The 26079-nt window shown below is 52.7% G+C and overlaps 2 protein-coding genes across 8 annotated transcripts in view; both read left to right on the top strand.

Annotated features, from left to right (window-relative positions):
• Capn5 (calpain 5) overlaps window positions 1-9694 on the top strand; it is a 56666-nt gene extending 46972 nt beyond the window's left edge. For all 6 annotated transcript variants that reach the window (NM_134461.2, XM_087608345.1, XM_087608266.1 and 3 more), the window contains 6 exon segments: window positions 1757-1952; window positions 2637-2759; window positions 4763-4959; window positions 5659-5774; window positions 6222-6358; window positions 7399-9694. In NM_134461.2, coding sequence (NP_604456.2) covers window positions 1757-1952; window positions 2637-2759; window positions 4763-4959; window positions 5659-5774; window positions 6222-6358; window positions 7399-7581 — 952 coding nt within the window. In that variant the 3' untranslated portion in view covers window positions 7582-9694.
• A 2106-nt stretch (window positions 9695-11800) lies between these two features.
• The window catches only part of Myo7a (myosin VIIA), a 70393-nt gene continuing 56114 nt past the window's right edge, over window positions 11801-26079 (top strand). Inside the window, 3 exon segments of one of the 2 annotated variants that reach the window (NM_153473.2) lie at window positions 11801-12019; window positions 13492-13551; window positions 23909-24022. In NM_153473.2, coding sequence (NP_703203.1) covers window positions 13534-13551; window positions 23909-24022 — 132 coding nt within the window. In that variant the 5' untranslated portion in view covers window positions 11801-12019; window positions 13492-13533. 2 annotated transcript variants of the gene reach the window in all.

Here is a 26079-nt window from a genome sequence, read left to right as displayed (position 1 = left end):
GGAGCATGGGCCAGCGAGTCAGGGCCACAACATCATCAGCTCGTTATGTAGCCTTGGAAAAATCACACTACCTCTCTAACCCGAGCCTCCTCTGCATTGTATAGAGATGGATCCATCTCCTTTCTGCAGACCTGAGGGACGCCAGGACTGTTCAGTCACCCAGACTGAGTCTTAGCTGGCAAGCCTCAGAGCCAGCTGTCAGTCACCTCAGAGCACCATCCCCTTCATCCAACCCTCTGCATCCATGCCCTGCCTTTGCTAGCTTGTGTCCACCCTGCATCCACCCCCAGTGTCCATCCCCTTATGTCCATCTCTCTATAGCTATTCCGTACAACCCTCCCTTTCTTTTTTTTTTTTTGCTTCTTTTTTTCGGAGCTGGGGACCGAACCCAGGGCCTTGTGCTTCCTAGGCAAGCGCTCTACCACTGAGCTAAATCCCCAACCCCGCAACCCTCCCTTTCATTCCTCCACACCCTATGGTCCACCATTCCCTACCTCTCTGAATACATCGCCCTGTACCCATTCCCTCACATGCAGTCTCTCCACCATCCTGTTGTGTGTACCTGCACCTGCTTACCCCCTTGCTTCTTCCGTCCATTCTCAATACATTCCTTCATCTGTTTCTGTGCCTATTCAGTCTATAAACCCATTCGTTTCCCACATCCAGCCCCTCATCCAGCCCCCTGTACCTGTTCATTATCCAGTATCCATCTCTCGTCCCCTCCCCGTACCTGTTCATTCTCCTGTATTTATCCCTTGCTTTGTATACATTCCCCTACCTGCATCCCTTGCACCCACACATTCCCTGACATCCCTTCCCCTGAGTCCTTTCTGCAGCATTCTATTCGGACTCTGTTGTGTGCCCTATTCTCCTTCACAGCCATTACAGGAGGGCCCGATGTGAGGTACATGCCATGCAGACCCACAGGCCAACCAGGATCAGATGACAGTGACATTAATACCCTAATGGAGCCCCCTTGGACTGGGATGGAGGAGGCTGGCCAGGCCCTCCAGTCAGTGATGCTGTGGACAGAGTCCACTTTGTGCAGTCTGGCTCAGGAGTCAGTTGAGTTAAAACATGGCAGCAGTGCTCCTGTATGGAAAAAGCTGCTTTTCAAGGCATTTCTCAACATATTCAAACCATGCACTTCCTCTGACACTGCCCACACTCCTGGAGGTGTTGTTGGCAACATCCTGGTCACTGCCTTACGCTTAACAAGGCGGGCGGGCGGGTGTTGTCTACCAGTTGAGTCTGGCCTTACAGCAGCCATGGAAGTCAGTGGGTAGAAACAGACCGTACATGATGCACACGACAGGGCTGATGAGAAGACACTTTCCATCAGCCCTGACAACTTCAGCTCCTGGGCCCCGCATGGTGGGAGGGGAGAACCAACTCCCACAGGCTGTCCTCTGACCTCTGAGTGCATGCCGCACACACCTGTGCCCCACCCCCAACAACAAGTGTTCAAAACTGCAATGAAATGTTAAGATATGCACACTGGTTACTAACCCTGTGAACAGCTGCCACAGCCAACACACCAGCTACACGAGCACGCACGCACGCACGCACACGTTCTTGTTTTGCTCAATGCCCTGCCATGCCCGTGAGGCAGGCAACCATTGGCAAGTTCATCCCATTTTACAAACGAGGAACCTGAGGCCCGAGAGGGATTTTGGGTCTTAATGGCATTGTGCCCTGCTTGCTTGCATTCAGAACATGCTGGGGCGCACCGAGCTCATTCCCTTCCTGCACTTAGGATGACCTTTGAGGACATGTGCCGATACTTCACCGACATCATTAAGTGCCGCCTGATTAATACGTCCTACCTGAGCATCCACAAGACATGGGAGGAGGCCCGGCTGCGTGGTGCCTGGACGAGACATGAGGACCCCCAGCAGAACCGCAGTGGAGGCTGCATCAACCACAAGGACACTTTCTTCCAGAACCCACAGGTGGGCATTCACAAGGACCCCACCCCGTGTCATCCTGCGTCAGCCATGAGACCTCTTCGTTGCCCTACCACGGCTCCCGAGTGACTCAGGGATGTCCTTGGCTGTCCTTTGGCACTCATTATGGCTGTCTGTGCAGTGGGGGGGCTGGTGGACACTGTGTGAGGGCAGGAAGTTGCTGTCTTACTGTCTGCACTACATATGGTCACAATGGGGAAACTGTCTCTCAGCACTCAGAGCTGTCTTGTCCCGAGTCTCAGACACAGTGAGAGGCCGAGTAGTGGTCGGTCAGACCCCCTTGTTTTCACAGTAGCACAGTTTGGCTATTCCCAGGAAGTGTGGCCAAGCTGTGCTCTCCACTGGGAACTCTCCCCAGCAGCTTCCTCCACTGAAGTCCATCTACTTGATCCTTAGACTCAGTGTGTCCTTATTGAGCACCAACTGTGTGCCAGCCTCTGAGGTGAACACTTACCTTCTCATTGAGCTCTCCCAGTCTTCAGTCAGGGTGGCCACTGTATGAGTTAATGGGCTCATCTCCCAGAGGAGGGACTGACTTGGAGAGCAGATGGGATGGCCTAAGTTCATGCATCCGACACGGCTGGGGCTTTGCTCTGGAGTGTAGGCTCTCGAGGTCCAGGAGGCTGACCTGGATCTCACCGTGGATCTTTTTCATGGCTACACCTTCAGTACATATTTGAAGTCAAGAAGCCAGAAGATGAAGTGCTGATCTGCATCCAGCAGCGGCCCAAACGCTCGACTCGCCGAGAGGGCAAAGGGGAGAATCTGGCCATCGGCTTCGACATCTATAAGGTGAGATCTACAGGCCCACACCACTTGCGGTGAGGGATACTGGCTGTTGGTATTGGCTCTGTGAGCTCTTGTATGACTGATGGACTCACTGCGCCTCCCCCAGGGCTAGGCCTCTCATCTCCTGTAGTCTTGTTTTGGAGCCTTTATACACAGAAGTAGGCAACCTTGCACAGAGACAGGCAGACTCACCTCTGATCACTCCCCCTGGCTTAGAAGTTGATGTCCTCTACTCATGATACACGTGTGGGGAGACAGTTGGCATGACAGATCCCCCGATACATGTCAGATCTTCAGAACTTACTGAACCCACATGGATGTGAGACATTGGTGCATGCCTGCTCCCTAGCATTCAGTGTTTATGAGAAAACTATTGGCTCACTCCCCTATGCTGGCTTATTCATAATGTGTTGACACGCTATGACACTTTGTGTCATGCCATGCAGTGCTTTTCCGGGAACTGTCTAGGACGCCCTGACAGTGGTGGTGTCATTTCATGGCTTTGGGCTGGAAGTTGGACAAGTCATGATGAGTAGGCTTCCAAAACCATGAAGATGAGGCATCCACTGGATGACCCAAACTGCAGGTAGCACCCTACAGGTAGCCATAACGAAGATGGCTACTGAACATTGTACATACAAATGTGCTGGCCAAACAAGGCGACTCGTGCCCCTCCTGTCCAGTGAGTTGAGATGGTGCAGGATTTCAACACATCTGAAACTGAAAATACTTAGTTGTCTCTGGAGTTTTCCTCTTGCTAGTTTCAGAGCATGGTTGACTGTAGGCAACTGAAATCATGCGAATTGGAACTGGCTAAGCAGGGTTGGCAGTGGGGATGACTGTGTTTGGTACCTCCAGGGCTAGGCTGGGTTTAGTGGGCCATGCCTATAATCTCAGCATTTAGGAAGCTGTGACAGGAGAATCAGGAGCTGCAGGACATTCTCAATTACAAAGTGAGTTCAAGTCTGGGCTGTAGGAGACCTTGTCTCCTATAAAGCAAAACAAAATAAGAGAAGGGCTCATCAGGTAAAGGGGCTTGCTGCCAAAGCCTCATGATGTGAGTTCTAGCCCTGGAACACGCGTGAAGTGGAAGGAGAGAATTAACTCCACAACGTTGTCCTGTGTGCTGTGGCATGCATGCCCCCCATCACACACACACACACACACACACACACACACACACACACACACACACACACAATAGTTTGTAAAAATTCGTAGGGTCATTGGGATCACAAGGGGATTTCTCACCCACCTCCACTTTTAAATTATTATTTTTGAAGTAGAAGTCATAGACCACCTAAGTGAGCAGCCTAAAGTATATGACCTAGTGACATCACTAGCTTTTCGTCTTTGTGAGGAGACAGTCCACTGCAGTAGGTCATTGCCACCCAATACGATAGATCCTTCTGTGGGGGTCTCTGCAAGACACCACAGCCAGCAGAGCGTTGATCCGTATGAGGCAAGAGGGAACTTCAGTTCAATATGACTCAGTAGCTGGTGTTGGTCCAAGCTTTGAGAGTCGGACACTGGGTGGCTCGTTTTAGGCCTATTTAAGCACAGCACAATTTGGAAAAAAGGTTTTCTGGTGATAAATCAATCTTGTGTGCACAATAGAGCTTAAGACATGGCTGCATGGGGCGTCTTCATAAGGATAGGTTCTATAGAGTGAGTACATGGGACATCTTAAGGCTGTGGGGAGGATCTGCTGTGGTCTCAGTCATACAGGTCACCAGTTTATCAACCACCTCCACTCCCAGCCGTCACCCTGTGTGTTTAACATCCCTGGTTCCCCAGTGCTCATCTGTGAGCACAGGGACCTCTGTGCTTTTGACACCCTTTCCCTCAGCCCTAACCAAACACTAACCTAATCTTGTCCTCATAGATTTGCAAGTTCTGGGTATTTTCTGTCGATGTATCCTACTGATCCTTTCGTGGTAACCACTGCGAGATGGGATAGACTCTGATGCGGGCCGTTTGCGCCCCCATCTCCTGTCTCCACACAGGTGGAAGAGAACCGCCAGTACCGGATGCACAGCCTGCAGCATAAGGCCGCCAGCTCCATCTACATCAATTCTCGGAGTGTTTTCCTGCGGACAGAGCTGCCTGAGGGCCGCTACGTCATCATCCCTACCACCTTTGAGCCAGGCCACACTGGCGAGTTCCTGCTCCGCGTCTTCACAGACGTTCCCTCCAACTGCCGGTGTGTGTTTGGGGGCCAGGGCTAGTGACCATACAACCCATGCTGGCCTGGAGGAATCTGTGGCCCTAGCCTGAATGTGTCTGCTCAGGGCATGGCGCCTGGGCACCAGCAACCTCAGGGATGGGCGTCCATTGTTTCTCTCTTCCCCTGCTTGCCTGCCTAACTTGTCTTGGTTCTGACTAGGAACAGGGACTCATATGTGCATTTAACAATTTATAAAAAGGCTTTCACTTGTCTTATTTACCATCTCACACCCAAAATGTGAGACCTAACCACTCCATTTTATAGATAAACGGGAGGCCTAACCACTCCATTTTATGGATAGAGACCAACTCTAGAAAGAGGGACTGGCGCCATGCCGTCAGTGGTAGTATGGACCAAGCCACCCCTCAACTGGATTTCAACACAGGCCTTACCATTACTACCACCTGTCCCGTGGAGACTGGCTTTAGGGGGCAGTAGGCTGCTAAAACCATTTTGAGGCTGAGAAATAATATCTATAATACCCAACAGGGGATGTGTCATACGGGAAGTGCTAAGTACTTTGCCGTCCTGAGACGAGATGGAACAGGGAGTCTGGAAGCCTATGGTAGTGAGTGGTTGAGTTTGCCGTGAGGTTTGATTAGCTCCTTGTTTTGAACCCCATCTTCACGTCTGCCTTTTGCCACCCATTCATCCCCTTACCCTGCCCTGTTTCAGGGAGCTACGCCTGGATGAGCCCCCTCGTACCTGCTGGAGCTCCCTGTGTGGCTACCCTCAGCAGGTGACCCAGGTCCATGTCCTGGGAGCTGCTGGCCTCAAGGACTCTTCCACAGGTGAGCTCACCTGGGCATTACCTTAGGCTCTTTCTCCTTCAGTGCCCACCCCAACCTCCTGAGACCACAGCACCCGCAGACCCAGTAATCCAGTGGGTGATGTGAGCTTCTAGAGAGGTCCACCTCCTGCTTCCCTGGAGCCCGCATGTGGTGGGGACATCAGATAGATACTGGGGGTTCAGATGCAGCTTCTCTAGACTGAGGAGGTGTTGAGGTAAGAAACCCGTGTACAGGGAACAGTCGGCAAGAACTTCCGGCCAGAGGCCACCCTGTACTCTTCCCTCTACCTGGCCCTAGAAGGTAAGGCACTAGGAAGGTGGATCAGGCTCCTGTCTTCCCTTCCCCTCTGTGACAAAGACTAGGCTAGCATGGCACCTCCCAGACATCTGTCCCATTAGGCTCTGTACCAGCCCCATCCTCACCCCAGCACCCCAATCCTCTCTCCAGGAGCAAACTCATATGTGATCATCAAGTGTGAGGGTGAAAAGGTTCGCTCAGCTGTGCAGAGAGGGACCTCGACGCCAGAGTACAATGTGAAAGGCATCTTCTATCGCAAGAAACTGTCTCAGCCCATCACTGTGCAGGTGAGACCCACTCACAAACATATTCTGCCCCTCCCATAGCCTCCTCTCTGAGGGGTAGGGCCCAGGGCAGCCTCCATTGTCTTGTCCCACCTCTCGCTCCTCCGTAGGTGACTGACAATTAGTCAGTCTGAGTCTGAGTGCCAGCAAGGTTGGTCTCCCCGCTGAGGCCAGTGGTCCTCTTTGCTGACCTGGCCCAAAGCCTTGGTCACTCTTCTTCAGAGCATCCACCAGTGGATCCACTTGAGAAGGTGACTCTGAAATCATGTGTGCCATGTGGTTGTTTCCTAAGAACCCTGGGGAACCAATCTGAATGCCAGTGACCTTGGACACGGCTCCCTTCTCAGTCCACCATGGCTGGAGCATGGTGACTCTGAGCTCATTATCCAAGAACCCTCTCCTGTGTCCTCCGGGCCCAGAGCTACCTCTCTCTGGGCAAGAAAACATCTGTAAACAAATGTGTAGCACCCTGGGGAGCTACTAGAGTTTCCAAGTTTTCTTAACACTGGGTCCCACTGGGTTAGATCACAGACTTGTAGACATGGAGTCTAGAAGGACCATTAGGGGCAGGAATTCAACACAAATGTTAAAATGAGGTGCTGAGTGTGGCAGCTCATGCCTCAATCCCAGCACTCAGGAGACGGAGGCAGACAGACTCTGTGAGTTTTGAGGCTAGCCTGATCTATGCAGACCAGGCTAGCAAGGGCTACATAGTGAAACCGGTCTCAAAAAAGAAAAGAAAAATGGGACAGGGTGGGGGTGGGGGCATAACTAGGTCAAGTTCAAGGTTACCCCCCAACCCCCAGTTCAAGTTTACTGGATCTAGTAGTGACAGATTGAGCTTTCTGAGTGGTAACATACTTTTATGGGGGGCCTGAGGCTCTGGGAGAGGGCACCCCATCAGTCCAGGCCATGGGCTCTTCCCTGACTGGGCTTGCACTGAGTGAAGAGACTTGTAGCTCCGTTGCCCTCACTCCCTACCTGCCATAGGCAATATTCCTGGTCCTAGGTTTACCCCGCCTCCACCCTCTGTCTCCTTTCAGGTCTGGAATCACCGAGTCCTGAAGGATGAATTCCTGGGCCAGGTGCACCTGAAGACTGCCCCGGATGACCTGCAGGACCTGCACAGCCTCCATCTCCAGGACCGCAGTGGCCGGCAGCCCAGCGACTTGCCAGGCATCGTCGCTGTGCGTGTCCTCTGCAGTGCCTCTCTCACGGCTGTCTGATGCCAGCCAGCCTGCCCAGCCCCACTAGTTCTCAGCACTACTCGCATGTCCCCACCTGGCCTGGGACCAGCCTGGGAACCAGACACTGGGCCCTTTGCCCGCTCTTCCACTGACCCACTGTGTGACCGAGGAGAGCCCTGCCCCTCTCTGAGCCTCAGTGTTTGGAGGGCCCCGAAGAATTCCCCTCTCGTGGGGGAGTTTTCTTGCCTAAGATTTAAAGCGGCTCCTTCTACCCAGTGGGCACTGCCGTCAAGGGGCTATCTGTTGAAAATGTTTCCCCTGGCCCTGCTATCTGCAGAGGAGTGCCAAGACGTCAATTGTTTACACACAAACTGCCATGTCCCAAGTCCCTTCCCTCTCCTCGTTTGCTGTGGGGGAGGTTGCTTCCCTCCCCAGATCTTTGCTGCGTAGCTTAGAGTGACCTTAAACTTCTGATCCCCCTGCCTCCACCTCCTCAGGTGGAACCCAGGGCTTTGTGCATGCTAGGCGAGCGCTTACCAACTGAGCTGCACACCCAATCCCACTACACATCATTTTAAAACCATCTTGAAAGAACCCTTAGCAGGCATACGCAGGACGCCCCACCTCCATCCATTTAATTGCTCTATCGACTTGCCCTGTTAGCCGCCCCGGGCTTGCTGATTCTCAGGTCTTCTTGGAGATAGATACCTTCCTGAGACCAGGCTCTGACTTCACTCTCAGCCCCTGAAGAGCTATGGTCATGCTGGTGATTTCCCAACACTCTACTTGTGATGTTGGACCAAGTGCCCGGGCCAGGCTGATGTAAGGCTATGGGAGACCCAAGGGGGACACATGGTGCCTCTGCTGAAGGACCCTGGGGTTTTCTTGGAAGAAAAGACTGTAGGATGGATGTACTAGGCCTTCAGGGCTAGTTCATCTGTTGGGTGTCACAGACAGGGACCAGAGGGCTTTCCACCAGCATACCCCAAAGATCTAAGGAAGCCACCACACTCTTACTGTCCGTACAGACCAAAATGTTACTCTCAGTCCTCAGCATTTGATAGTCTTAGGATTTAAAACAATCTCGGTGTAAAGGGAAGTCGGCCCCCACATTTGTTCTTTTCAAACTCGTTTTGTTGGGCTTCTGCTTTTATCTTGACATTGAACATGAGAGGGCACGGTCACAGTGGGACCTTCTCAGAGGAGTCTCAGAGAATGATGGAGGCGAGATGTTCCTTCCTGGCTGCCGTCTGCGTTCTGTCTCTGGTCCCTCCTACGTGGTCCTATTCCTGGCTGGAGGTGCTGGATTCTGACTGCCATCTTGCTCCATGGTGGCTCTTCTGGCCTGGGACCATTGTCCACAGTAAGGGCTAGGAGCTGAACTGAAAGGATGAGAGGATTCCTCCTGCACAGTCAGGGCTTCCCTTCAATGACCTGGGCCTGGGATTGTGCATCCCACCAGGAGCAAGTCACTTCAACCTCCCGTGCCTCGATTCCTCCCTCTTGTAGCATGGCGCTGGCCTCTCCTGTTGTGAGGACTCTTAAAAGAATAAGAGCAAGGCCACACCACTTCCACTGTGTGTCTCTCTATTGTATACTCTGCACGGTCACATGATCCCTCCACTTCTCAATGGCTGTCGCAAATGAAGACTGCAGTCAGGAAGCGGGGATGAGCACCTGCCTCACGATCTTGGCTCTCAGGGCCTGGCGTGTGGGTCTCAGCTCAGCCATATCCCTCTGAGGCACAGGGCAAACGAGGACCAAGTAGCAGACTGCAGATGCTTCACCTGGCATCTAGACACTGGCCCCCGCCCCCCACCTCCAGCAGAACTGGGCCAGCAGCTCTGTTCTTGCTTCCTCTCTCTTAAGCTAGGCCAGGCTGGCTCCTGGCTGTGAAGGAACCTCTGGTCCCTAGGAAACCCTGAAGACTAGACAGGTAGGGACAGGGTAGAGCAGGGACAGCAGTGGCTTTGTTCACCGTTTGCACCCAGGAGGCCTTGTAGTGTTACAGTTGCAGTCATCAGCCCTATGATGTACACTACATGGACCAGCAGGACCTGGCCTTCACTCCTCCAGGCTACTATGCCCTGGGGTCAAGGGAGAGGAACTCTGTTATCTTCTCAGAATAAATATTACTGCCACTCTAGAGGGACCTTTCTGTGTCTGTCTGTTTCATTTGTCCTGTTCCTCCTACCCCTACCTCATTCTCCCCCCCCCCGCCCTCCAGAGTAAGGACGTGAGGAATAATAAAGGAAGAATAAGGACGGAAGGGTAAGCAAGAGGGTTGGAAATCACAGATGAAGCTGGCCTTGCTGGTTGCCTAGTGAGTCAGAGCCCAGGTTCCCTACTGCCAGTCATCGTGGGCCTGGCTTTGCTGAGCTCTGCCTGTCCAAGACCCTGGGGACATGAAAGCACAGTTCCTGTCCTGGAGCAGCCTTCCAGCAACTGAGGAGAACGTGCAAATCACATCTGATCGTAGTACTGGAGTGTTCGTGATCGGGCAGTGTGGAAGTCCCCAGGAGCTAACTCTCAGTCTCTCAGGTCAAGACCCGTGTCCTGTTCCAGTGGAGAGGAAACAGTTACATGCAGGCCACAGACAGAGGCGGCCAGGACAAAGATGCTGGGAAGGTGCAGGTAGCCAGAGCTAGGAGTTCATAGGCCGGGCCACTGGCAGAAGCTGGGTTCGGGTTGTCGAAAGCGAAGCAGATAGAATGCATTGATAGATTGGAGGGGTGAGGGGTGAGTGAAGTTGGTAGGAACTAAAACCAGTTCTGCAGTGTTTCGGATGTGGTGCCTTTAAGGTGCTGGAAATCAGTGCCCCTTCTGAATGGTGCAGAAAGCAGGCCGAACCTGGAGGGGTAGGGTGGAGTGAGGAAGGGATAAAAATGCTTTCATAAGAAAGCAGCAAGGTTGCTGCCGGGGGCGAGCACTATGCTAGGACTTCCTTTTCTGCCTAGGCAAAGACAGTGAGGCAAGATGAGCATCTTCGACAGTCGCGGTGAACTACGCTCACATGCTTGATCTTGGGTGGCTCGATTTGGGGAAACAAGCATGGGTTTCTAGGTTTATCCAGTTGGTGAGCTGCTTAGCTGAGTTTAGGTGTTGAGAAAGTGTTTCCGTTATGGTTCCGAGACCACTTTCTCACCCACCCACCGTCTTCCCACCATGCACCTGGGCCCCAGTGAAGCCCACCTGCCCCGGTTGCCACCCTGTCGATTGGGCTCTGGATGCTCCAACCCGTGTCTATCCCACTCTGTGTAGGCTCATGTGACTCGCGGCTCCGTGGGTGAAGGCTGCATTGGGTGCAGTTCGGCCTTAGACCTTGTTTTTCCTTAGTCTTGTAGCACTTGGCTGTGCCCAGCAGGTGGCACCATTGTGCCATTGATCTTCCCCACTATAGATATCCTCCTCACCCCCCCCCCCCCCCACCTATCCCTGCCCCTCAGCACCACCACAACTCCCTGAAAAGCAGCTTCCCTGCGGAGATGTCCCAGCTGGTCAAGATGGGGCAGAAGAGAGAAGAAGGGGGCCCATCTCAGGAGGAGGTCCTCTAGCCACCTTCCTCACCTACTATGATGAGCATGTGTGTCCTGTTCATTCCCACCCACCTGCTTTTAAAAATCACACATTTAAATCACACACATCAGATGAGTCTCTGTCCTGTACGAGGCTGCTGCTGCTTAGGTGGCTTTGCAAAGTGCCTGGATAATTAGATAACGGCACATTCAAGACTCCTAGAACAGACTGTGGGGGCAGGTTGTAAAGACTACAACGGGGAATGGGGGTGTGTCTTGGGGAGTCCTGGTTTGGATGCTGTATCCACCCAAGGGTCCAGGTATTACCAAGCCTTCTATCTGGTCCCTAGTAGTGTCCTAAAGGAGAGAAACTGGGTGAGTAGAGAAGACTACTGAGAGCTGAGACACAGCAAAATCATGACCAAGGTGGACAAGATCAGGTGTCCTAACCATGCAAAGATAGCAGGTAGTAACACTCATGGCAAGAGACCCTGAGGCCCAGATGGTTGACCCCAGGCTGGAGTTCCACACTGGCCAGCAGTGCCTCCTGGGGCCTCCATGCCTTGCATCCCTGCTGGGACTAAGCCTGCCAGTGCTTTACACAGCGCCTTGGGCAGCCTCTGGACATTAGTCCCAGCCCCAGCACTGCCCGCCCCTCACGCTGATGTCACCATATCCAGACCTTGGAGGCCCCCCAGGGCTCCGCCCCCTGGGAGAAGGCTTTGGAGGAGAGGGCCGGTGCCATTGCAGGCTGGACAGCTGCCCCGAACAGAGAGAAAGAGTGACCCAGGGAGACAAGAAACAGAGTAGCCCAAGGGAACCCCACAGCAACATCAGAGCAAGACTCAAGCTGGGGCAAAGTATTTGCAGGCTCCAGCCTCAGCTTCCAGAGTCCTCCAGACCTGTGACCCCTGGCCTGAGGCTGGGGGGGTGGTGACCCAGAGGGTGTGGATAAGACCCAGGTAAGGATGGGCTGCCCTGGCTGGAACTTTTGGACTGGGGAGGAGTTACAGGCTGGGGCCTCCTCTGGAGGCCCTGCCCTACAGCCTTAGGTTCTGGGGACTGAACTCCCCTGAACCTACAGGGGCCTTGCCACCATAGGCATGGACAGAAACTGTCCTGAGCTGTGCAGATGGAGGCTTATGCCCTGGATGAAGGAACAGTTAGAGAGCACAGAGCCTGTGGAGTTGTTTCCTAGTTGGAGCTGGGTCAGGGGTATCCAGAGGCAGGGGGTGGGGAGGGGAAGATGGGAGTGGAGGGTAGGGGCGAGTGTGGATGCCTCTCTTTCTAGGTCTTTTTGGTCAGCTCCCTGGTACTCTTATCTCTTTGAACAAGTTGCTTCCTCTCTGTGTGCCTTACGTTTCCTATCTGTGACCCGAGACTATGAAGGTCAGCATCTAGGGTTGCAGAGGGTTCAAGGTAAAATCAGACGTGGGCCTAGAAGAAACTATGGTCTTTGTTCTCAATTTGAAAAGCAACAGTGTTACACACAGTCTAGCTCTCAGTCTTAGAACTGGAATGGAGAGGTGGGGTCTCGTGGGCCGGATAGAAGGGACCCGAGCTTTCCCATGGGTCTTCAGCTCTACCCTCTAAGGTCCCAGTCTGTCCTGCAGCATGAGTGAGGCAGAAGCCAGGCAGCTTCTTCAGATGCCGGCTCTCATGACCACGGCTGCTGCCCTTACAAACCCCAGGGCAGTGTAGGTCCCCAGAAGGACCATATGCCCATGGAGACCCAGGGCATGGTGGTCAGGGCTCAGGTGTCAGGTAGTGTCGTGGGCAGAGGATCAGATGTCCTGGTGCCTCTGAATGGGCCCTTGTGAAAACTTAATGCTCACTCTGGGGGGCAGGTCAGGCAGGGATGGGAGGGGCCTCACGCAAAGACCTATGGGCTGGGGCTGCTTCTGGTGACCACACTCGGTGTGGCAAATCCATCTCGAGCCTATTTCTGGGCCCAGCTCTGTGCTGGATGAGGTAGGAGACGAGGCTCACAAACAGGTGTTAGACCATTTTGTCATGTGTCCTAAAACTGGTGCAGTCCTGAACTGGGACCGGAGCCCAAGTCTTAACTTAGTTCTGAGTCTTCCCTGCCCTGCTGTGTGACCTTGGGTAAGAGATGGTCCTTCTCTGAGCATTGGGCAGCCTCAGAACATTAGTCCCAGCACAGCCTGACCCTCATGCTGATGTCTGGTACAGGGCTAACACACTACTTTCTAAGAACCCTTTGGGATGACAAGGGCTGAGACAGAGGCTTTGGGCAGTGGAGGTGGTGACAGTAACTGAGGCTCTGGTCACATAGACTGAGCAACGATCAGAAGGATCGGGGTCAAGGAGGATTTCCGAGAGGGAGGAGAGGTATGGGGTTGGGGAGGAGCCTAGGTGGCCATGCATATCCAAGCTACCTGGGCTCAGGGCGTGTCATGGTCTCTTCCCACAGAACGGTGTCTGGTCACTCAGGCAGGTGCTCTGACGTAGAACCATGGTTATTCTACAAAAGGTGAGTTCCTCTCTTCTCTCTGAGAGCTAGAGAGGGCCATGTTGGGTACCTTATCTCCCACCCTCCATATTCTCCTCTCTATGTGCTTGGCCATGGAAACTGATGCCAGTTCTTTCTCTCGTCATACTCCTACTTAGCCTTCAGAACCCAGCTGTGAAGAATTCCCCGCCTCTGACATAGCAGGTCACTGACACGTGTCTCTGGGCAGGAGTGGTGATTCATCCCCCTGAGTCCCAGACATTCCAGGCAGAGGAAGCACATGCAAAGGCCCCAGTGTGGAAGGTCTTTGGGGAAGCAGTTAGCAAGTTTGCTTAGGGAGCACCTTGGTCAGAAGTGAGTCAGGGTGACAGGGCCCAAGCTGGAGCACCCCAGGGAAGAAGCACAGGTACTGCCTATCAGCTGAGCCTTCCAGTCCCCCTAGTCCTCAGAGCCACTCTGGTCTCTGACCCTCAGCCCTTCCCCGTGACCAGCCTGAGACTAATGAACTTCTTGGTCTCCAAAGTGGGAGCCAGGAATGTAGGCAATGCGCCAGGTGGGCCGGCACAGAGACTTTGGGCGGGGAGGCTGGGTGCTGTTGGGGCTCAGTTACCAGCTTCCTGTTGTCTCAGGCTATGAGAGGCCGATGGAGCACCTTGGTTGGAAGCCCCAAGGCCACACAGGACCCGTGTCTTAAAGGCAGGCTACTGGTCTGGGTCAGAAAAATTTTCAGGGGCTGAAAGCTTGCTCAATGGCCTATCAGAGAAAGCCAGAGACAGACTAAATGGGGTTGATGGGTGGTGATTCACACAGATCCCCCCCATAAGGAGGATCTGGGATCTTCATAGCCCTCAGGGGTGTTCCCCGGGGTCTCTGAAGCAGGCCTCTACCTGACTGGACTCCTCTTTCCCTGGACTGTTTGCTTCTGACTAGCTGGTGGCCAGCTTCGTCCTGCAGGATTTCTTTTGGGAGCAGATCTTTAAGTGAAGGGTGGCTCTACCCATCTTCAAGTGGGGCATACCTTTCTATTACACCGTTTATCCTCCACAATGTCCTGGCCATGGAAGCGCTGCGGGCTCCATCTTGTACTTTGATGATGCTGGGGGGACCTTGAGCTGACCATGCAGGTCCCTTCTGACTTGGGACCTTGGCTATAATTCCTGAACTGCAGATTCTGTTGCCTTGTCTGCTGCACAGCCCGCCTGTCTCACCCTCTGCTCCCTCCCCTGACCTTTGCTTCCCCCTCCTGCCTGGCTACATACTCCCAGGCCTCAGGGTAGCTTGTTTTTGGGGGAACCTCTTTGCTCATGTCTTCTCTGACTTCCTTGACTTCCCTAGAGCCCTAGTAACAAAGGCAGCTTCCTCCTGCTCCTCGGTTTCCCAGCTGGGAACCAGCACCCCCACCTCAGCCCCACTGAGGTTCTGGAGTTCGGTGCTGAGCATTGCCCAGCTAAGAGTGACCGTTTGAATTCGAGGGCTGAGCTGGACTCCTGTCCCCTTGGCTTTCTGACTAGGAAGCTGTAAGCTAATTGCTGCCACCATTTGCAAAGGGCTGATGGTAGCTCCTGCCTGTAGGTTTGACAGTATAATGTCCTGCTAATAATATTGTCCAGCCTAGGCTTGACATAGAAGTCCACAGAGGTCAGCTGCCTCATACCGTCTGATAACGGTGCTGTGATGTGTTCCTGTGCTCTCTTCTCTTACTTTATTTAAGATGAGGAAATCCCAGGACACCTCAGAGGATCCGATGGTTCTTTTTCCATGTGTAGGTCGCCCTCGTGGGAATGTGAATGGCAGGTTGTTCATTCAGTTTCTCTCCTTCCTTCCTGAACCACAGATTCAACCCTTGTATCTTCATTTCCCCTTCAAACCCATCTTTCCCAAAACACAAAGGACAGTGAGCTAATTACCCAAACTGCCCTACTCCCAGAAAACCTTTCGCTTTGTGAAGGGTTCCAACCAGCCAGGAGTGGTATCTATGGTCAGCATCCTAAGTGATGTAGTGAAGCTATGGGGTGGGAACCCAGGCTATTTCACACAAGTGAAGAAACTGAGGCTCAAACAGAGTCATTGAAACACAATCTGAGCAGGCCTGGACATGACAGGAACAAGGGGCTGATGGGGAGACAATTGTCACAGAAAGGAGGCCTGGGGAGGGGCCCAGGGGAGGAGAGGTCAGACTGTCCCTGGGCAGCTTGGCGGGGTAGAGACTTTTTGTGGAGAGGCCTGCTGCCAGTCTTTGTGGCCTTATGAGTTGACAGAATCCCTAAAGAGTCTTAGGGTATCTGAGGCTCCCTCTCCTAGCCAGTTCTCATCCACCTGCCCCACAGTGCCCCCATTGAGGCCTAGCTCCATGCCAGACAGAACCCCAAGGATGCAGACTATTCCCTGCCTCTCAGGAGAAGTTCCCAGACCAACTGAGTGTAATCTGAAAGCCACGTGATAGCACAGGAGGATAGGAGGAAACCTGGGAGTCAGAGTCAGGAAAGTCATGAGGCTATAGCAAAAGTCCCTCCTACTCCTACTCAAGGTCTCCAGGAAGGTGTCCGCAGAGTGGCCAACCCGGGTGGCATTGCAAAGGAGACTCCAGGTCTCTGTGGTGCACACTCAGCTTCTTTGAGGACCCTGAAGAGGCATTTTGCTTCAGTCTGACATGACTCTTCTCTGTGTTCTGTGGTAGGCCAAGGTAGGAACCATGTGAACTTGACCCAGTTCTGCAGGCAGAAGGAGGTTTGAAGATAGCTCTGGGCTGCACGCTGGTTGGATTGTGACTTAGCACAATACAATGCCTTCTTTGTCCCTTGTTACAAGTCATGACTTCGAATCTGTTAGGTCTGATATCGGTGCGAACACCAGCTCTCTCTCTTGGTTATTGTTTGCCTAGAATGCTATCTGCACAAAGACCTTGGATCTAAAATGGGTCTCGTGCAGGCAGCCCTTGGTAGAATCCTGTGTTCTTATCTGTTCTGTCAAGTTCCTCCTTTCAGTTGGTGCACATTTATCTACTGGTCAGGACTTGACTTGCTGAGACCAGGCTCACTTATCCAAGGTTAGCCTCCAACTTGCCTATAGCCATGAATGACTGAATTTCTGGTCCTATTGTTCCCACTTTCCCGGCGCTATGGTTAAAGGCATGCACCATGACTGGTTTATATAGTGCTGGGCTTCATGCTAGGCAAGCACTCAGCCAATTGAGCTATATCCTCAGGTCCCTGCTAAGGCCTCTGCTGCTGGGCTATTTTCTCTTTAGACATTTTGTAATGTCTCCAATTCTTTCATCAGTGATATCTTTTGTGTTTAATTGTCTTTTTTTTCTAATTTTCTATTTTGATTCCTGTTTCAAGTCCTTCTATTTATGAGTTTTTCTTTGTGTGTGTGTGTGTGTGTGTGTGTGTGTGTGTGTGTGTGTGTGTGTGTAACTTTAAAGGCAGGAAGGATGGCTCAGCAGTTAAGAGTGCTTGCTGCTCTCCCAGAGGCCTGAAATTCAGGTCCGACACCGACACCCACCCACGGTAGGTAGCTAGCTCACACCAGCTAGGAGCTAGCTCCAGGGAACCCAGCCCGTGCACTCACACATCTGGCATACGTACACACAGACACACAGACACACAGACACATAAATACAAACAAATTCTTAAAAATAAACATTGTTTAAAAAAAACTTCTAAAGGTTTTTTTTTCTCTTTATGGCTTCTCTTAGGGTTACAAATAAGATCTTAAATGTATAACAATATAAAGACCAAAATAACTTCGATGGTATATGAGACATGCACCTCTGAAGATCCACGTTTTCCACTTTCACAGTTTACATCTTTACATACTGTGTGTCAAACCTATTAACATAGAGTTACCACTGCTTTTTCTATTTCCAATCACAGGGGCGGGGGTTGGGGGGTTACACACCAAAGTACAATAGTGCTATGTAGACCAGGCTAGCCTTGAATTTACAGAGATCCACCTGCCTCTGCCTCCCAAGTACTGGGATTAAAGGATTTAAAAGCCACTGCCTGGCTTTTAAAACTTATATTTAATTTAATTTTTTCTTGAGTGACTCTTGCTATGTCGCTCAAGCCATCCTTGAACTCATGGTGCAGCATAGACCAGGCTCGAACTCCCAATCCTCTTGCCTCTGCGTCTTTGGTGTTATAGCCTGTGCTACCATACCTTGATTTTTAACATTTGAAGAACACCCTCTTCCTGTCTTCAGCCCCCCATGGTTTCAGAAGAGGAAGTCTTTACACATAGTAAAGACTCTTAGCATACAAGGAGTCACCTCTCTCTTGCAGCTTCTGCCTCTCTCTCTGTCTCACAAGCAGACCTGTTTTTCTTTTTCTTTCTTTCTTTCTTTCTTTCTTTCTTTCTTTCTTTCTTTTTTTTTTTTTTCTTTTCGGAGCTGGGGACTGAACCCAGGGCCTTGAGCTTGCTAGGCAAGTGCTCTACCACTGAGCTAAATTCCCAACCTCAGACCTGTTTTTCTAGTGTCACCTGCAGAGACAACCTCCCAGCACCCTGTTGGGCCTCTGGTGGGGGTGGGGGCTCTCTCCAGCCACCAGATCCCTTGTCTGTCTTTTCCCCTGTCCTTGGCATCTCTTTGTGCTCTCTCTCTCTCTATCTAGAGCACCTTTTCCCTTCCTCGAGGAGGCCTAAGAGTCTCTCACCTATTAGGAGCCACCAAGCACACAGGATTTGTTCACAACACCCATGAGTCCACAAACCCCTCTTTGGGGGTTTCCTCATCATAGGCAGATGAGGAAACATATGTACCCCAGGTTAAGGAGTTTGTCCGAAGAACACAGCTTGTGGCCAAGTGGGATGGAATCTAAACTGGCTCCAGAGTCCATAGAGCAGATTTGAAGGCAGCGCTGACCCTTATCTGGTGGTTCTCGCTTATCTGAATCTCGTCCCACCAGGCTGAGAGCTCAAGGACATGATGTGTTAAAAGGACCCTCTGTGCCCTGCCCCACCCTTGGTTCTGTATGGACAGTTGGAAAATGCCCAGACTCCATGCTGGCTCCTCCCCTGCATTCTGTGGCTTTCATGGGCAGGCAGGCCCGGGGAGGTACCCTTATAAGAACAGGGTCCTTGAGTGTGGAAAGGGTTGGTGGCTGCAGGACGGTGCCTAGAGTAGGATGGTGAGGTCCTGAGCCCCTGAGGCAGAGACTGGGTTGTGTGGGTAGAAGGAGGTGCTGGTCTGGCCTGACTGCCCTGAGCTGCCTGTGGCTTCTGAGTATCCTCCTGGTTCTCCCATTCTTCCCAGCCCCTGCTCCCCGCTGGTGTTTTCTAAAGGAGCAGTTGGGTTTCTAGGGTTCCAGACCAGAAGGGTTGTATGAAATGGATAAGAGAAGAAAAAAGAGAAAAGAGGTTAGAAGAGAGGAGGGCAGAGAAGCAGACAGGCTGGAAGGGTGGAGCAGGAGGCTAGAGGGCATCATGGATGGACAGTGGCCTCTGGCTCAGGGCTCTGCATCGGCTGGAGCCTGGTACCTCATCTTGTTTGGATACAAGAACACAGAAGCTCTGCCAAGCTCCTACAAGGTAAGCCTAAACCATCTTGGTGACTGGGGCTCCTGGGGAAGCCAGGGAGCCTCTGAGACACCAGACCACCCATAGTTGACCCCAGGGTTTGGGGGAGGAGGATCAGACAAGCTCAAGTTCCCCTGAAGATGCCTCCCTGGTTCATTTGTTCATTCATTCATTTTACCAGCTTTTACCGCCCTCTGTGCTATTCCTCTGTCTGGAAGAGCACAGTGGGGAGGGCAGACAATGGATCTGGTGGCTGGAGAGAGGCCCCCCGAATTTTATTTTATTTTATCTACCGTCTTCCACTCCCCAGAGGTGGCCTGGGAACCACCCTTCTCTGTAGTCCTAAAACTTTTCTAAGTTTACTTGTGCTCCTCCTGTAAAAAAACAGACCGATTTTCTCCAACACTGCAGCCAAGCTGAGGTTCCTGGAGCTCATTTCCCGGCTGCGGCTGCGGTTTCAGAGAAGCGCCCTGGGAATCTGGGGTTGTCAAGGTCCCTCAGTGGGAGGGGTCGCAGCGGCGCAGTGCCCCTTCCTCTCTAGGCCCACGGGCGTCACCTAAGCCGCCGTTGCCATGGGCCCCTGGCAGATGGCTGGGTTTAGGGTTCCCGAGAGGGTGGTGCGCGGGATTAGGTGAATTAGGAGCCTGCGTCCTGTCCTGAGGCCACCAGACCCAGCGCACCATGGAGTCCCCCAAAAGCCCTGCTGACCTAGGCGAAGCACCCGCCCCTCCGCCTGGCAAGTGGGCTCTGGTGCGAAACTTGAACCAAGCGCTCAAGACCTTCGCGGTCCTGCCGGTGAGCCCCGGGGCTGGGAGGGGAAGGCTCACTTACTTGAGCCTCAACTCCCCTGGTGGTCAGACGCCAAGTGGGAGGCAGGAGCTAGAAGTGCACGGGAGACTGCAGCCAGCCCTAGGATGCTGCAAGGGACTAGGGACTTTGGTGTGAACTTGGCCGAAGGCACACATCCCAGGGTCTGAAGGTTTTGCCATCTGGAAAACCAAGGATGCCATGGGGGAGGGACAGACTAGCTGGACCAAGTTAAGAATAGAATTCCCAGCTTTTACTGGTGTCCAGCTCAGGGAGCACCGCGAGGCACATAACAGGGCATCCTAGAGTCCCCTCTCTCAACAAAGGCTAGTAATTCGCCACCTTTCCTGCTTCTATGGCAATACATTGGTCACCTCCCCGCCTATGAAATGGCCCACAGTGGGTAGAAAAATGAGTGAAGGGCCATGTTCTAATTGAGGCTCCTGTGGTTTCACAGAGGTTGGAAGAGGCAGGAGGCGGCTGAGGACTGTGGGTTGGTACTGATGTGATGTGACCCCAAGTCTAGAATTAGGGCAGACAGCAGGCACAGGTGGCATTTTTTTTCCCCTCTGGGCCTCAAGTTTTCAGATACACTGACTCCTTCCCTTCCAAGACTGCTGAAAAATGAGGTCTGGAAAAATTACGCCCCAGGCACACAGCACCAGGGGCAGAACTGAAATTGGGACCCATGACTCTTGACTACTGTGCTCACTGCAAATGCTAGCTAGCAACTGGGGATTGGGAGTGTGCTTGAGGACAATGAGTCCGCCCTGGTGGCTGGGTCTGCATAGCAGCTGGGGGCCTGGGCCTGGAAGGGGCTGGTCCTGGATTCACTTGACAATGGAAGAGCTGTGAGTTGGCCCAAGTTACACAGCCCCCACCAAAGCATTTGCCATGTCTCAAATGGGATCTTCACTGCAAGGTGAGATCCCTAGAGAGGTGCCTTTCACAGCATGGTTTTTGGGCAGTATGGTGGCCTGAGTCTGGCCACAGGCTTGGACTTGGGGCCCTTCATGGCTTCCTCCTTCTTCCCTTGCATCTGCCAGCCTTGGTGAGCAGTATGATGAGAGAATGCCTCAAGTTCCCTTTTCTTCTTGGGTCTTAGTTTCTTCACCTATAAATGAGATGTTTTGTGTCCTATGTGCCTTGGGAATATGATCTACCTCCTGGGGACGAGCTGAAGCTAGAAGAGTCATTTCTGTTTGCTGTATGTTATGAGCACCTCCGTCTCCCTCTCTGAGCCTCTCTTCCTGGCTCACACGAGGTATCTTAATTTGGTTTTCCTATGTTCTTTCAGTGGGATATATCATCCTTGTGTGCCAGGCCCTGTGCCGGGCCTGGAGTCATCGGTGAGTCAGGGACCTGGCTCTCAGCTGTTCAGTCTAGGTTTGCACCTTGTCTTTAGGGCTGGGTGTCATTCAGCCAAGAGCCCCAGCCTGTCTTGCTCAGGGATAAAACCTCTGGAATGTGGGGAAAGACCTGGGGCTTGGGGTTTCTCAGCTTCTGGCTGGGTGACAACAGGGCTGTTTTAATCTCTGAGAAACAGGGGACTCTCCACATGAGGGTATATCGTGGAGGTTAATACAGTAGTTTATTTCAGAGGAACATCTAAAGTTCTGGAAGGTTCTGGGACTTCTGTAAAGCAGTCATCCAGCACATGGGCCAGCAGGCAGAAATCATTTCTATTTCTTCTTCCCTCCCTTCCTCCTTCCCTCCCTTTCTCCCTCCTTTTTTCCCTCCTTCCTGCCTTTCTCCTTTGTGGCATTGAAGATAGAACCTTTCTATAGCCTTTGTGTCTTGGGTAAGTTTTCTACCTTGGAACCATATCACTATTTGAAGTTTCTACTTTGTGCTCACTCTCTCTATCCACACCACCCCCACCGCTCAGCAGCTCCCCCCCCCACAGTCACATGCCTGTCCCTCACACACAGTCACATGCCCTCATGTACACTCACACCACACACATGCTCACATCCACCCACGCTCCCCCCACCTTCTCTCTCACTGAGGTCTTTCCTGAGCCAGGCTGGGCCTGGGTGAGGGGCTGGGCCTAGCCCTGCCTGAGATAGTGTGGTGCTGGCCTGTGAGATCAGCAGGGGGGTCTATTATCCACTCAGCTGCCAGAAGGGAGTTGTCAAAGTGAAACCCCCGGGGAACTGGGGGTGTAGTTTGGGGGATGGTGGTGGTAAGAGCTTGTCTAGAGTGGACAAAGCTCTGGGTTCAATCCCAACTTTGTAAACCAGATATTGCATGTCATGCCTGCAACCTCAGCTCTCTAGTGGGAGAGTAGTCATCCTTGGCCAAATTTGTGGCCAGCTTACATGCGACTGTCTCAAGAAAGAAAGTGATAATCATGCCATTTTCTGGGTGTGGGTGGCCTCATGTCACGCTTAGGAGGAAACCCAACCCCTATGTGTGGTTCACAGGGCCCTGTGGACCTGGTGCCCATTCCTGCCATGACTTGAACCTTCCCATCTCTTCCTGCTTCCTCTGCCAAGGACAGGCAACCTGCACATGGATCTCTCTCAGAGTGCAAACTCAATGCTCCCTACCAGGGCTGAGGAAGCCGAGGGCAGGGAAAGTCACTGCTATGTAGCTGTGTGAGTGCACACAGGTGACCTAGGTGCTGAAGGTGTCTGTCAAGCAGTTGGAGGGGTTAAGTTGGAAGCAAAGGGGACAGTGAACACGAACTCTCCCATCCTCTGGGCCTGGTCATTTTTCTTACCTGTCTGGGATCAAGCAGGACCAGGGCGGGACTGACTAGCTTGTCTCTGGCATGCACTAACTTCCATTCACTCGAGCAAGCCATGGCCCACTGTAATTCTGGTGGGAGAGTGAGGCTGAAAGAACTACACCAAGCCCTCCCCCATACTGGGAGGGAAGGACACTGAGGTTCAGGGGTCAGCGAGCAGGGCCTAGGACCCTGGCTCCTGACTCCAGGCCCTGAGCTCTTCCCACTAGGCCATGCAATGTGCCAGTTTACCAGGTGATTCTATTTCCAACCGTACTTGATCTGAAATTATACGCTTGTTAAGATGCTAAGTTCTCCCACACTCCAGGAGAGCTTGGGAGCCCCTCCCAAAAGAACACAGTTAAAAAAAAAACATTAAGATTGGACTACAAGCAGATATTTTATTTCAAGGCCACCAAGGACCTTTGTGTCCTGGACCCCAGGCCCTCTGTCCTCTCCATAACTGCCTCCTGAATGCTCCCCCCTGCCTCGGGGCCTTTGTTCATGCTGTTCCTGATGACCTTTCCCTACCTGGCTGCTTTTTAACCCTTCAGATCTCAGTGCAGAAGTCTCCTCCACTGTGTGGTTCACTGGCTGCCAACTTGGAGTGCCATTCTCTGTCACTTTGGGTTTCTCCCTTCTGCTCTGCTCACCAGGGTCCACAGGGATTCTGGGAAGAGCTTTGTATTCAGTGGCTGCCCAATACATGTTTGTTGACTAAATCAGGAGGGAATAGAGTTGTTCTCAGTCCAGCTCTCTAAATTCAGCTACCTGAGTTAAGTGTCAAGCTTTGTCCTGGATGCTGCGGAAAACAGGAAAATGCTCCTCACCATGTTCGAGGTCTTGGCTCTCCTCACAAACAGGAGTCCATGTATCCTTGTGCCCCAGGCTCAGCAGAGAGCAGTGGGCGCACAGGAACCCATTGCTAGGGTGATCTGATGGAGCCTTCAATGTTTGCACAGCCTGGTGATCCCTGTGTCTCCCTTTAGGGCAAATAGAACGTAACTTAGTGTGCCTGCCTTAGTCTCTAGTCTGTCAGGTGCCTGTATATCCAGAGGCCGTGATCTGCACAGCCTCACATGGGTTGAGGTTGCCCTCCCATACTGTCAGCTGCTCCTCTTCCTGAGCCTAAGCTCACTCACCTGAAGGTGAGGGGACCTGGCTTACAGAAGAGGCATTGAAGATATTAGACCCCAACCTTAGGCATGGCCACCCCGAGGCTCCCAGAAAACAAGGGCTCCCTCACCCCTCCCTCCTGTCAGATTCCAGAGAGAGCCTCTGAGTGTGCTTTCCAGGCTCAACGTCAGGATCTTCTGCCTACAGGGGGACTACGTGTGGATGGACCTGAAGTCGGGCCAGGAGTTCGATGTGCCCATCGGGGCCATGGTAAAGCTCTGTGAGTCTGGGCAGATCCAGGTGGTGGATGATGAAGGCAATGTGAGTAACCATCTCTCCTCCAATGCGACTTGGGAAGGCTGCAGTGACAGGGGACCAGGAAGTGTCCAACCGCACGCGCATGCGCACGCACGCACGACGCATGCCATGAATACGACCCTTCCTCCTCTGCTTCTACAAGAGAGCTTCCTATTCACACATTTCCAAAACCTCAGGCCATTCTGGGACATAGGGTTGAAGGCTGGGTATGCTACGTTGGGGAAGCTCCTTGGCCTGGCTCAGTAGAGCTTCAGGGTCAGGTTCCTTCCTTCTAAGCCTCGGTTTCCTCTTTAACGAGATTCCCATGGGAGCCTGCATATGTTGAACACCTCAGTATAGTTGGTGTCCATCTAGGCATACTGGGCTTAGCCCTATTGGCCCGTGGAATTCATCATCCACATCGCCCTCAGAGAATCAGTCTCATGGGAAAAGACCCAGAAGTGCAAGCTTGGTAGATCGTGATGATGCAGCCTTGAGGAAGGGGACAAAGATCAAAGGAAAGGGGTGTGTCCCCCTAGGGAGGCGTGTGGTCTATGTGAGGACCATGCATAAGTTCACAGCATGTGTATGTGCCTTTGCATGTGGCTGTATGTGCACGTGCATGCATATGTGTATGCATGTGTGCACATGTATGTCTTTGTGCATGGGGGACATAGATGCAGTGAAGAGCATTGGAATGTAGTATAGTGGACACATAAGAGACCCAGAAAGCTCCTATTTGCCATAATTGGGATTGTGACCAGTGCTGTGCCTGGCTCTAGGGACAGCCTAGCCTGGGTTCCTGTCTTAGTCTCTTGGTCTGGAGAAAGCCGAGAGGGAAAAAAGAGTACACGTCCTGTCGGGACAAGGGAGGCAGGAACAGGAGCTGTGGGCCTAGGGCAGGGAATCACTGATATTCCTAGGCCACCCCTCAGGACTCTTGACCTTAACTTCTGTCTGGATTCTCAAGACATCTGGGAAAGTCAGGGCAGACAATAACTGTGACCCCATCGGGTGACTGTGAGTCACAAAGTTCACAAGCAGTGGTGCTGGGATTAGAATTTAGGACCGCTGCTTCTGGGTGCATTCCTGCCGCCAGCATCTCAGCAGCAACTCCAGACTCCAGTTGTAGGAGAGAGACTTGGCCCTGGGCTTGAGGCCAGAGAGCCCTTCCCTTCTTTCTGAGGCTCTAGTTCACTGTGCAGGGAAGCTGTTATGTGACTGAGTCATGGGGAGCTGCTGGGCAGGGTGGGCTGGCAGCTGACAGGCTGGTGAAGCTCCCTAGCTCTAAGGATGGGGAGAAGGGACTCTACCTGAGGGTACAGTTTCACCTGGATCAGGTTGCATGTCAGATGGTATCCTGTAACTCTGTGTCACTGGATCCTGAAGGTCCCCTCCCATCCTGCACACCCCTCCACCGAAGCCTAAGAGAGAGGACTTCGGGGGAGGGGAGAAAGTTGTAGGGGGGCGGTGAGACTGGCTAGGAACATAGGATTCGGACAATTATGGAAGCTGAGGCCTTGGGACCCTCTTTGCTATTTCCTTCCTCAACACTTTAGGCCATCGCCCTCCACAGTCCTTTCACAGACACAGTGGCCTGAGAGCAGGGCAGTCACCTCTGCTTCAGCAGGGCTCAACAGAGTGCTCAGAAAGGCTCTTTGGAGAACACTGCAGAACCAGGAAGCTCTCTGGTCTTCCTGCCTTTGCAAAATGCACTCCCATGCCTGCCAGCAGACCTCACCCTTCCTCAGCAGAACGCCTGGTCCCTTCCCCAGACAGTTCTTTCCCAGATGTGTCCCCAGTCTTCAGAACTGTCTGTGATATTCCTCTGTGCCCTGCTGTCTCTCCCTCTCTCCCCACCTTCTTCTCTGTCTTTCTTCTGTGTCTCTGCCTTTTTCCGTCTCTGTCAGACTTTAGACACTTCTTGTCAGTTTCTCTGTCTCTGTCACTCTGTCCTTCAGGACCAATGCTCCACTACTACGCTTGTTACTCTTTGGCCTCTGCTGTGGGCTGTGGACCTTGACCAGAGAGCTGCTGCCCTCAGCAGGGTGTCCTCCCACATAGGAGGTGGAGTTGTTTCT

Source organism: Rattus norvegicus, chromosome 1, assembly GCF_021556685.1.
Source record: "Rattus norvegicus strain SHRSP/BbbUtx chromosome 1, alternate assembly SHRSP_T2T, whole genome shotgun sequence".
NCBI lineage: Eukaryota > Metazoa > Chordata > Mammalia > Rodentia > Muridae > Rattus > Rattus norvegicus.
This window is presented reverse-complemented; position numbering and strand designations above follow the sequence as displayed.